We start from the raw sequence: 12,431 nt of genomic DNA, 5'->3' as shown, positions 1-12,431 counted from the left end.
GCCTTGACCAGGCAAGCCCAGGGTTTCGAACCGGCAACCTCAGCATTTCCAGGTCGACGCTTTATCCACTGCACCACCACAGGTCAGGCATTTTTTTTTTGTTTTTAAATCGACCATTTTTCACCTAAAATTTATTTCTAAAGGAGCCTTTTATATGAATGTCATAACTATGAAATCACAAGTTCAAACAAGTTAATATTATTTTTCATACATCAACATAAAAACATCTATTTAAGGTAGAGCAAGTGTTTTTCCAGGTCCCATTTTATTATTTTTTTTAAACACCAATTTGTTGTTCCACTTGTTTATGCACTCACTGGTTGACTCCTGCATATGCCCTGGTCGAACCTGCAACCTTGGTGCATTGAGAGGGTGCTCCAACCAAACCAGCTATCCTGCTGGGGCCAGGGCCCACTTAAGCGGTCTCCCAGGGTAGCACTGACCCAGGGCGTTGTGTCCTCAGAGGTGCCTCTGGCTCCAGGGGTGGAGGGGGTCTGATTCTCAGCCCCCCTTCAACCACGGCGGTGCCCTTTTAATCTAATTTCCATATTGGGGTTGCACACTGAGTTTGTATTAACAAAAATAATTCCACATCCAAAAACATAATCATCTGAAAACTGCTGTTCTAGACCCGTCCTGCTGACAGTGCAGATCAGGTAACTGAGGTCAGGAAGGAAGTGGCTGCCTTGGGTCACTTAGCAGTTGGAGGAAAGCCCTGCCTAGAACCCGGGTCATCAGGCCCCCAGTTCTCCCCAGAGACAGAGGGAAGGCTCCTCCTCCATTCATCAAGGAGACACATTCAGCTTGTGCTTGGGACTCGTGGAAGGGCCATGCTGGGGAGGGCACTGGGAGGCAAGAGTGGGGGAAGAGGAATGGCGGGCAGAGGGTTAGGGGCGGCAGTGGGGACTGCGGAAGCGGCCCCTTTGAGAACCGCTGACCCTTCCAAGGGCAGGAGGCTGTTAAGCTTAATCCAGAGGGACCCGAAACATTGAAGACACGAACAAAGTCCGTCAATTACACACCAAAGCTTTATTGTCTAGCTTGGCCAAGCGGAGGCAACTCCGACAGAGGTCTGAGGGAGAGCGCGCCAGCCCTTTGTTCTACTTAGTTTTTATAGTTTTGTAAGTGGGAACTACAGAAGCAAAAATTGTAATTAGGAGCCCCTTACCACTATTGGTTATAGTCATATGTCCTTTAACATGATAGGACCACATTCAATTTGCAAGCCATACATTATTTTGGAGAAAACAAAATTTACAAGTCATTGCTATAAGAAAAGGTTTATTTTGGCTTTTCTCTCCCTGTACCTGGCTAGCCATTCACCCCTTTCCCCACAGGCGTGGTGGAATGTCTGGGGATCCATGTTTTCCTCCCCTTTGCATTTACAATACAATGCCAAGGGCCATCCTGGTTATGCCAATCACACAGTACAGGGACTATTTCTCACAATTTCTCTGCACACCTTAACCCAAATTAATAAAATGTTCTTCAAGCCTCTTAAAATATTAATATTAATTCTGTAGCTTTTGGTACTTTACAACACCTGCGGGTGAGGTGGCGCAGTGGCTCCTCAGAGGCCACAGCCTGACTTGCTGCAGTTTTCCTGGGGACAACTTGGGGAGGAGGAGGCAAGCATTCTCCCATGAACAGGCCTCAGGATCCAGGGGGGCTGTCATCATACCCTCCTCCCCCACCAGCTGCGACCTTTTCTTCAGACCCAACACCTTCCAGCCCCCGCCTTCTACCAGCCTGCTTGCCCACAGTATAGCGTGCTCCTTGTTAATTTGGCCTCTGGGACCCCACCCCTCAGTCTGTCCCCGCTTCCAGCTAAGGACCATGTAGGAATCTGTGGGAGCCTCACAATCACCCAGCCAAGGCCTAGGTCCGTCCCCCCCCCACCCCCAGCAGCTGAAGGGGAAGCCATTTCCTTCACCACCCCAGTAACTCCTCCCACTGGACGTGCCCTGTGGGCAGCTTCAGACCAAGACCCCCTACACTGCCCCTCAGCCCCTTCCCCTCCGCAGGGCTGCAACGCTGAGTGGGCATTTGCGGGCTGAGCCAGGGGCCCTGCCACTGCTCCGGCATCCTGGTGAGCCCGGAGTCCTGGAGAGGGGCTTGCGGACCCTGCAGGGCGCCCGAGGCCGCAGACACTCAGAACATAGCACTGCTCCGCCTCTGCTGAGCGATCCAGCCACTGGGGTTCACATCTATCTGCAGCATCTTCATCACCCACTGGTCACGCCGGGCACCTTCGATGAACTCATCCAGAGACAGCTGGCCTGAGCAGGGGGTGGGAGAGAGGGTCACACCGAAGAATGGAAGGAAGGGGGCGGGGCCCGGGAGAAGCCCAACACGGCTCCTCCTGGGCGCAGCGATTCTCTAGGAATCTCCTGGAACCTCCCAGGGTTTCTTTAAAGGGCTTTTCTTTGCAAATGAAATGAAGTTTTACTTTTGCCCATGGCACCCTCGAAATGTTCTGGAGGGTTGTTCTGGGTGTGTTCCTCCCTGCACAGCTTGGGGCCTCAGTTATCCCAGGTTAGTCCTCTCAGCCATTATTATCCCCATTTCCAGGTGTGGAAACTGAGGCCAGGCCGAGAGGCTAATAATGTATCATCCCGTCTGCCTGACCCTTGCCCGCTTGCCCGGCCCCGTGGCATCTCCAGTAGGAGTTTTAATCACTCTTACAAACTTCACATGCCAGTGACACCCTTTGTTGTTTCGTGGGGTCCTGTCCACACCCAGCTCACAGATGAGGACACCAGCTGTTGAGAGGTGGAGGGCTTTGCCCAGGGTCACACGGCCGGGCAGTGGGGGTGCTGCGGGGTGCGGGGCCACCCCCTCTGCCCCTGTTACCATCTCCGTTCTCATCCACCAGAAGGAAGATCCTGTCCACGACCTCCTCCGGCGTGAGCAGCTGGCCTTGCTGCCCGCCCTCGCCCTCCATCTCCACCCTGCACGCTTTCTTCAGCTTGTAAATCGCCTGCGGAGAAAACCCGGTGGCCTCGAGGGGACCCTGCAAACTCCGCCCCGCCACAAGCCCCGCCCACAAGCCCGCCCCTCGGCGCGGGTCTCGCAGCACCGCCCGCAGGCTGCGCAGCAGAGGACCACAGGACCCAGGTCCAAGTCAAAACTGATGTTTCAGGGTCCCACTGGTCAACTTGCCACTGGCCTCACCTGCCGCCCCATCCCGATGCCACCGGCATTTCCGCCGTGAGCCTCACAGCTGAAACCCAAAACCTCCAAAGACTGATGTGTGTGGCCCTGTGATGGTCTCAAGGCTACTTGACAGGAAAATGGAGATTTAGAGAGAAAAGAACTTCGTTTGTTTGTGGATGTGTGTGTCTGTGTGTAAGAAACAGGACTTCAGGGGAAAGAACAGATTTCTCCTTTGCTGTTTCTCCACCCAGGGAACCAACATTTGTACAGTGAAATGGAGAAGAGACAGACAAGAGGATTGTCCTTAGTCCTCAGACTGGGCGCCCTCTGAGGACAGAGGCTGTCCGGTTGATCCCAGGGCCTCTGTGCCCAGCACAGCACCTGGCACAAAACAGCCCCCCTGACGGTGTCCGGGAATCTCAGAGGTTACAGCCAGCTCCAGCGCCTCCCCCGTGGGTGAACTTGGGCAAACAGAGAACCTCTGTGAGGCAATGCCCTTATCTGTAACATGGGCTAACAGGGTTCCCCGGCGGCTCTGGGGACTCCCAGGCTCACAGTGTCTCTATGTCAGGGTCTGGACTCAGTGGGCACTCCTTTCTCTTGGTGGTCATCCTCTCCCCGTGGTAGTTTTATCGGCTTCATTAGTCTTTTTGAGAACCAACTTTTATTTTGGTTTTGTTGACTTTTCTTTTGTGCATTTTTTTCCATTCCATTAATTTCTGCTCTTAACAGTATTCTTTCTTTTACTTTCTTTAGGTTTAATGTACTCTTCTAATTTCTTGAGATGACATCTTAGATCAGTGATTTCCAGCTTCATTTTTTAATAGATACACTTTAAGGCTTTCCATGTTTCTGCAGGCCCGGCTTTAGCTGCATTCTACAAGTTCTGTTACGTTATTTTGCATTATTTCAATTCACAATATTGTGTGTGTAGGGGGGTGTGAGTGTGATTTTATGTTTCTGATTCACAGAGTATTTAGAAGTATATTGTCAAACACATGGGGATTTTTTAGTTATCTTTTTGTAATTGATTCCTAGTTTAATTCCACTGTGGTCAGAAGACGCACTTGAATAGTTTCAATGCCTCTTCCCAAACGCCAGCCCCAGGGGTGCCCGCATCAGGGGCCTGCCCTCAGAGCCCAGCAGAGCCCCTGGGCCTCGGTGCCTGGCCCCACAGGTAGACACTGACCTCTACAATGTCGAGCAGCTCCAGCCGATCGATGTAGCCATTGCGGTCCTTGTCATAGATCTTGAAGGTCCACTTCAGCTTGTGCTCCAGGGTGCCTCTCAACACCAGGTTCAGGGCTGCCACGTACTCCAGGAAGTCGATGGTGTTGTCCTGCTTTGAAAGTGGGAACTGTGAGGCCCCTCCTGGTCCACTGCCCGACCCCCAGAGCACAGATGTATGCCCTATTCTGGGCCATCCATCCCCACAAACTCAGGCTTCGCCTCCTCTTCCTCGCGATCCACGTGGCCTCTGCATCTTCGCTCATGCTGTTCTCCATGCCAGCAACCTTCCTCAGTCTCCGTGATCAACCAATTCTACCCATTCTTCACGGCTCAGCTCAAGGGTCCCCTCCTCCAGGAAGCCTTCCTTCTCAGACCACTTCAGCCACAGTGATCTCTCCATCTCCTAACATTCCCAGCACCTACTACTTATTCTGCAGTTTGGGACTTACTCTGGCATTGTCACCTGTTTGGAACACATGTCTCACCCCACAGCTGCAGTGTGTGTGCCCTGGAGAAAAGAGAGGGGCTGCAGTGCTTCTGTTTCTTTTCCATGCCCAGTTCAGGGCGACTTCCACGCAGTCTGGGGGCTCATAAATATTTATGAATCAATGAATAAATAATTGACTTAATCTGAATTTGAGACCAAGGTAGTTTGGAAAGGAGATTAGAAAACTGTGCTCCCGTTGAAATTTTCTTTTGCAATTTCAGTCATTCTGAGCCCAGGGAAGGTGGGTAGGCTGTGCAGCCTCTCAGGTGGACATTACCCTGAAGTACATGCCTGCACCCACACCCGCACCCGCACCCGCACCCAGGAAGGGGGGAGAGGGAGACAGAGGTCAGGTGCTCTCTAGCCAGAGGTAGGAGAAGGGCAACAGGCCACGTCTGAGGTGACTCTGACCAGGAAACCCATCTTTCCTGCAGCAGAAATATGCTAGCCGCAGTTACTCCAAAAGCAGTATTCAACAAGTGCGGGGACAACATGCTCGGACTCCAGAGCAGTTGGAGGTGAGAGGCCGGCGGCGGCGGGGGCGGGGGGGGGGGGGGGGGGGAGGTGCGGGGGGGGGGGCTGGGGGCGGGGTCAGGCCAGGGTCTCAGGCTGGGCTTCACAGGCTGAAGCTTACACCTTGTGACCTCACATAGTTCCGGGTGGGGACCTCAGCTCTCCAAATCAAACACCTGAGCTGCCAGCTCCCCAGGAGTGTCTGCTCTTTCAGTGACTTTGTAATCAGAAATGACATCGCTGGCCCCGAGCACCTGTCTCATTGGGTCAGCCCCAGATAAGGGGTGCCTGGCTGAGCCAGCTGCGAGCAACAGGAGGACACGACAGAAAGTGAGGGAAATAAAAAAAGAAAAGACCTAAGGAAAAACCAGGAAGAAAATAAAAACGAGCTGACCTCAACACCTGAAGGGTTTTATTCTGTACCGCTTATATGATCCCTCCTGCATGTACATAATGGAGGTCAGGCTGTAGCTATAGTTTCATTTCCTGGATTTTTATTCTAAAATGCCCTATGTCTTCAACGTTATTTAAAACCATACCTTTTAATTTGTTTCAGGCGTACTGCACAGTCCCTCTTTCTGAACACGATTTTAATATTCTACATTACACAACAAACATATCTTTCCTACATCTCTGGTAGTCTCTTTGGGGTAGAGTCTTAGCATTGGCTGTTTGTTCCTGCCTCCCCTCCACGAGTCTCTAGAGCACTGTTTTTGTAGGTATATAGTTTTATGAAATTTTGTCACATGTATAAATATGAGTAACTCTCAACACAAACTCTCTTGTTACCTCTTAATAGTCATATTCTTCTCCCAACCTAGTCTCCTGGCCACCCCTGATCTGTTCCCCATCACTATAATAGTTTCGGTTTGAGAATGGTATAGAATTAGAGTCATACAGTATGTAACCCTTCAAAACTGGCTTCCTTCCTCCCTCCCTCCCTCCCTTCCTTCCTTCCTTCTTTTTTATACGCCACAATGCCCTAGAGACTCATGCAAGTTACTGGGTGTAGCAACAGCCCCTTCCTTTTTTATTGCTGAGTAATATTCCACTGTATACATGGCCCCTAATCTGTTTCCTACTTGTTGAAGGATATTTGACTTGTTTCCCAGTTTTTTCTACTGCTTTATTGAGATATAATTGCAAAATAGCCTTTTAAAGAACATAGTGTCAGTTTAAGGTGCACAATGTAATGATTGGTTGTTCTTTAAAAGGCTATTTTCATTAGTAAAGGTGACTTTTATTAAGCTTACTAAATATCAACCTAACATTTCTTTTTTAATGAGTTGAGTAGGAAAATGTATGCAAATGTCTGGTAGGGAGCATCTGTTTTACAAACCTCACCTCCCTCGGGTCTGTTTGCCCCACTTGATGGCTGAGGACCCTGAGACAGAAGTCTAATGAGTTGCCTAAGGCAGAGTCTTCCTCTCTCTCTCTCTCTTTTTTTTTTTTTTTACAGAGACAGAGAGAGAGTCAGAGAGAGGGATAGGAACAGACAGATGGGAACGGAGAGAGATGAGAAGCATCAATCATTAGTTTTTTGTTGCGACACCTTAGTTGTTCATTGATTGCTTTCTCATATGTGCCTTGACTGTGGGACTACAGCAGACCAAGTATCCCCTTGCTCCAGCCAGTGACCTTGGGTCCAAGCTGGTGAGCTTTTGCTCAAACCAGATGAGCCCGCGCTCAAGCTGGCGACCTCGGGGTCTCAAACCTGGGTCCTCCGCATCCCAGTCCGACGCTCTATCCACTGCACCACCACCTGGTCAGGCTAAGGCAGAGTCTTTCAAAACACATCTTCTCAGTTCATCAGGAGGGGGGACTTTCTTATTGCTCCAGGTGGGTTCCATTACTGTCTGAAAAAGGAGCCTGGTGCCTAGCAGCACCAAGGGGAGAAAAACAACAGCAAAACCAAACCACTGGCAAATCCCTCCTTTCTAGCTGTCTGGATTCTCCCGCATTCTTTCTCTAGAACAGGGGTCCCCAAACTACGGCCCGCGGGCCACATGCGGCTCCCTGAGGCCATTTATCCGGCCCCCACCACACTTCCGGAAGGGGCACCTCTTTCATTGGTGGTCAGTGAGAGGAGCATAGTTCCCATTGAAATACTGGTCAGTTTGTTGATTTAAATTTACTTGTTCTTTATTTTAAATGTTATATTTGTTCCCATTTTGTTTTTTTACTTTAAAATAAGATATGTGCAGTGTGCATAGGGATTTGTTCATAGTTTTTTTTATAGTCCGGCCCTCCAATGGTCTGAGGGACAGTGAACTGGCCCCCTGTGTAAAAAGTTTGGGGACCCCTGCTCTAGAACATTCTCCCATCATGCTCTCTCAACATGATTTGCTTTCCACAGTGACCCTGTGGGGTTCAGCACAAATCACCACATGCTGTGCTTCTGTGGGCTGAGGACTGTTTGGAGCTAAAGGCAACTTTTCATTGCTGAGTAGTATCCCCGGTATGTGGGCCCGAGAGAAACTCCTGCCCCTCCCTCAATGACCTAGAAGAACTTGAATAAAGGGCCCTGTCCGCAGTAAACGATCAGAGACAACCTCTTTCTAGCTATCTAGAGGACACGGCAGACTTCTTTTTACTAAACATCTGCTTTCTCTGTCATCCTGCAATGACCCTCGGAAGCCTCCAAGGGAGGCACCTTAGCCCACCCCCAGCTCAGAATGGCTGATACACCCATTCCCCGTCTCTGAACCTCTCCTGCCTGTGGGGTCTGTGACTCTCATGCATGCGGGGTTCCCATACATATGTATGTATTAAATGTGCTTATTTTCTCCTGCGAATCTGTCTCACGTCTATCTGATTATTAGACCAGCTGAAAGAACCTTGAGGGCAGAGGGAAGTTTCTTCCTCCCCACGACCCCTCGCCCCACAAGAGGCATCGCCCCTTCCGGTCAAGTGATCGCACCTGTGAGATCGCTGCAAACCCCAGGACCACTTCTGGGAAGCTTCCCATTGGGGCTGATCCTCCTCTGTCAGCCTTAATTACCCACAAAAGACCAAGATGATGGAAACGCCTCTGTCTGCTCAAGAGGCAGGAGCAGAAGTGACAGGCGTGTGATCTGCTCTGGGATTATCTGCCCCGTTTCTCCCTGAACGGGCTGCATTTGTGCCCCAGCCCTGACCCCAATGCATGTTACATAAGGATCCCAAATGACATTTGAGCTTCAGCCTCCCTTTTCTTCCATACCAGTGCATCATAGGTCAACTGGCAGAGAGGAGACAAGAGAGTGTCACAGGTGGGGGAGAAGCCACAGAGAGAGGTGCCCCTCTCTTCCTGTCTCCACCAAACCTCTGTTTCTGTCATCCCAGAGTTGGACATTGTGAGCTTGATCTGATTTTATTTACCCCAGAAATTTCAGACCAATTGCCCCGAAATGAGACTTGCTGATATAAAGATTGTACCAAGGTGGGAGGTGCAGTTGGGTGTGGTCTTGGAGACAGGTGGGAAGAGAAAAGAAAGAAGGCTCAGTCCCTGAGGGACAGCAGTAGTACACCTCCAGGAAAGGTCTCTCTTGCCCTAGGATGCCAACTAATCAGCACAGAGGGGATGGTGGAGTTAGAAAACCAACTGTGGGTGCCAAGCCTAGTAGACGAAAACTCAATGAGCAACAGAATATTTACTTGTCTCAAAGGAGCCCCCAGACAAGGCTTGTTGGTTACGAAGGAAAAATAGTAACTTAGCCTGACCTGTGGTGGCCCAGTGGATAAAGCGTTGACCTGGAAATGCTGAGGTCGCCGGTTTGAAACCCTGGGCTTGCCTGGTCAAGGCACATATGGGAGTTGATGCTTCCAGCTCCTCCCCCTTCTCTCTCTCCGTCTCTCCATCTCTCCTCTCTCTGTCTCTCCCTCTCCTCTCTAAAAAATTGAATAAATAAAAATTAAAAAAAAAAAAAAAGAAAAAAAAAGAAAAATAGTAACTTACAGTGGAGGAACTCAGAAGAGCTCACAAACCAACATCACATGCCCCCTGACATCATGCACTGAGAAGGACAAACGCCACCTCTGTAGCATTTCTGCCAGAAGTGTGAAACCTGAAGCTAATCACGAGGTGACACTGAACAAACCCAAATAATTAGCCTGCAATCTTCAAAAATGTCAGGGTCAAATGAGACAAAGAAAAGCTGAGATAAAAGTTTCCAAATGAAAGAATAAGGAGACAGGACAAGTAAATGCAATGAGCAATACCCCCCCCCCCCCCACACACACACACATTGAGGAACATTATCAGCACAAACTGACCAAACTTGAATACAACCTTGTTCTTCGGAGAAATAGATTGAAATACTCAGGGGTAAAAGGGTGTGATGCCTCCAACTTTCTCTTTAAAATATGCACTTATATATAGAGAGAATGATAAAGCAAATGAGGCAAATGTAAACAATTGTGTAAACTAATTACTTGTACTATTGTTGCAACTTCTGTAAATTTAAAATCTTATCAAAATAAAAGCTATAAAGAAAGAAAAAAAGCAGCCTAACCTATGGTGGCGCAGTGGATAGAGCATCAACCTGGAGTGCTGATGTTGCCGGTTTGAAGCCCGGGGTTTGTCCAGTCTGGGCACATACAAGCAGAATTATGGGCTGAAGCTTCCTGCTCCCCCTCTCCCCCAGGTCTCTTTTTCTCTCCTCTCTAAAATCAATAAATAAAATCTTTAAAAAAAAGGGAAAGGAAAAAGCAATTGATGAATGTAAATGCTAATTTGTAGGATGAGATCAGGCATAAGAGGTCCAACTATATTATGCCCAGGACTAAAAAATCCCTTTTGGCTCTTGAATTGTTATATTAAATTTTTAAATGAGTATGGGGGAAGATTGATATGTTCGTGATTGTAAGTTTTGTGATCTATGACCTGATTTTATTTATTTTTTAAATTTAAGTAATTTGTTTATTCTAGAAAGAGAGGGAGAGGGAGAGAGAAACATCAATCTATTGTTACACTTATGCCTTTATTGGTTGATGTGTGTGTGTGTGTGTGTGACAGAGACAGAGAGAGGGACAGATAGGGACAGACAGACAGGAAGGGAGAGATGAGAAGCATCAATTCCTTGTTGTGGCACTTCAGTTGTTCATTGATTGCTTTCTCATATGTGCCTTGACCCGGACGGAAGCTACAGCAGACCAAGTGACTCCTTGCTCAGGCCAGTGACCCCATGCTCAAACCAGATGAGCCCACGCTCAAGCCAGTGACCTCAGGGTTCTGAACCCGGTTGCTCCGTGTCCCAGTCCAACACTCTATATCCACTGCGCCACCGCCTGGTCAGGCTCAGTTGATTCTTAAATGTGACCGGGGATGGAAACCACAACCTTGGTGTATGGGGATGATGCTCTAACCAACTGAGCTACTGGGCCAGGGCATGACTTGCTTTTTATTTATTTATTTATTTATTATTATTATTATTATTTGTATTTTTCTGAAGCTGGAAACGGGGAGGCAGTCAGACTCCTGGGGCAGAGGCCACAGAGCCATCCTCAGCACCGGGGCCAAGCAGATGGGCGCCTCTCCTGTGTGCCCTGGCCGGGAATCGAACCCGGGACTTCCGCACGCCAGGCTGACGCTCTACCACTGAGCCAACCGGCCAGGGGCCTTGACTTGCTTTTTAAAAGATCATTTTCCCTCTTTAACAAAACAGTCTGCGTCCTAGGCGGGTGCACTTGCCTGGGACTGTGAACCCCTGAGGATGTGATCCCGGGCAGATGAATTCACTTCCTTTGCCCCAGGTGTCTCCTCATTTTATCTGAAGTAACCACCTCTGCCCGCCCCCGCGGAGGCCTCTGCTGACTCAGAACCGAGGAGAGGAGCTCGGGTGGATGCCCACGCGGCTCATCCCTTTTGGGCAGCTCTTGCTCCTTATCTTTAGAGTGACAGGGGCTCTGGTGGGGGCGGGGGTGTGTGTGAAAAACCAGGTCCTTGGGCTGGAAAGCCCTGGCCAAAAATACAGAGCAGGCGGAACTGTGCCCTGTGGCCCAGCCTACCCACAGCACTCAGGAAGTGGAGGGGGAGTCAGAGAAAGGGAGAGAGGAGCGGAGGGAAGAGAGGATGGGAGGGACAGAACGACGGGAGAGAGAGGAGAAGGCTTTCGGAGAGAGAGAGAGACAGGCCAGGTAAGAGGGGAAAACGGAGGGAAGATCAGGAGGCCGGGCGCAGGGAACCCCCTGCGGACGCTCTCGCAGCTCAAGGATGAGAGACGTGCTGAGTGCTCTGGCCACCAGCCCCCACCGTCAGGGCGCCTTACCCCGTTCTTGTCGAAGGCTCGAAACATGCCCTCCACATACTGGGTGGCCTCCTCATTGCCTGTGACCTTGAAGAAGCGCTTAAACTCGTGCATGAAGAGGGTGCCGCTGGGGCACTCCGCCACGAACTTCTTGTACCAGTCCTGCAGCTCCGCCACGTCCATCTCCCCGGGCGCCTCCGCCTCCTCCCAGCTGAGCTGCTGCCCCATCCCGGCCGCCGGGACGTCGGGAGCAAGGGGCCGCGTCTCCTCCGGGGCTTCTGCTGATGGGGTCCTTACTTAGGTCAGGTCCTCTTCTTCCCTTTCCTTTGCTCCGCCAGCCTCTTCCTCATCTCCTAGGCAACTGAGCAGATAGCTGGGCAGTGGGGGGGTGGGGGGCAGGCGACCACGTGGGCGGGCCCGGCCAGCTAAGCGCACTAAGGTCATTACAAGGTTCCCCTGGAAGGTCTGACCTCCCGCCTAAGCTCCAGCAGCCTCACCCCTCCCTTTCATCTTCACCACTCCACTAAGCCGCCCAGAAGGTTCTGCAGAGGGAGAAGGGGAGGAAACCGAGGGGAGGGCAGAGTGAAGATGAGTTGGGAAGACAGGCTCAGGCCCTCCCATGTCACACACACTCCCTGTCCCTTTAGTTGGGCACCACATCGCTCCAGAAAGGACCGTCTTGGAGACAGGACATGCTGAAGTCCATAGAGGAAGCAAGGCCAACTCCCAGCCCTGGAACATAAAATCTGCGGGGGGCCTGGGGCTCAGCTGCCCCACGCCACGCGGTCCAGTGAGGGGCAGCAGGATTTAGGGCACGG

General features: G+C 50.6%; 1 protein-coding gene across 1 annotated transcript; it reads right to left on the bottom strand.

Moving 5' to 3' along the window:
- Window positions 1-1,010: 1,010 nt before the first annotated feature.
- GUCA1B (guanylate cyclase activator 1B) lies at window positions 1,011-12,117 on the bottom strand. The gene is made up of 4 exons (XM_066359425.1): window positions 11,635-12,117; window positions 4,346-4,495; window positions 2,854-2,980; window positions 1,011-2,279 (listed from the first exon to the last, which is right to left on the bottom strand). Exons 1-4 carry the CDS (start codon window positions 11,839-11,841, stop codon window positions 2,152-2,154), a joined length of 612 nt encoding a protein of 203 aa, XP_066215522.1. The 5' UTR covers window positions 11,842-12,117; the 3' UTR covers window positions 1,011-2,151.
- Between the last annotated feature and the right edge of the window lie 314 nt (window positions 12,118-12,431).

The sequence above is a fragment of the Saccopteryx leptura genome, chromosome 1 (genome assembly GCF_036850995.1).
Source record: "Saccopteryx leptura isolate mSacLep1 chromosome 1, mSacLep1_pri_phased_curated, whole genome shotgun sequence".
Taxonomy (NCBI): Eukaryota; Metazoa; Chordata; class Mammalia; order Chiroptera; family Emballonuridae; genus Saccopteryx; species Saccopteryx leptura.
The sequence above is the reverse complement of the archived record's forward strand: the minus strand, read 5'-3'. Positions and strand labels throughout refer to the sequence as shown.

Coding starts and splice junctions, on each gene's coding strand:
- GUCA1B (XM_066359425.1), bottom strand. CDS start 11,841: ATGGGGCAGCAGCTCAGCTGGGAGGAGGCGGAGGCGCCCGGGGAGATG. Junction 4,496..11,634: donor GAGCCTTCGACAAGAACGGG/GTAAGGCGCCCT, acceptor CTTTCAAAGCAG/GACAACACCATCGACTTCCT. Junction 2,981..4,345: donor AGCTGCTCGACATTGTAGAG/GTCAGTGTCTAC, acceptor TTTTCTCCGCAG/GCGATTTACAAGCTGAAGAA.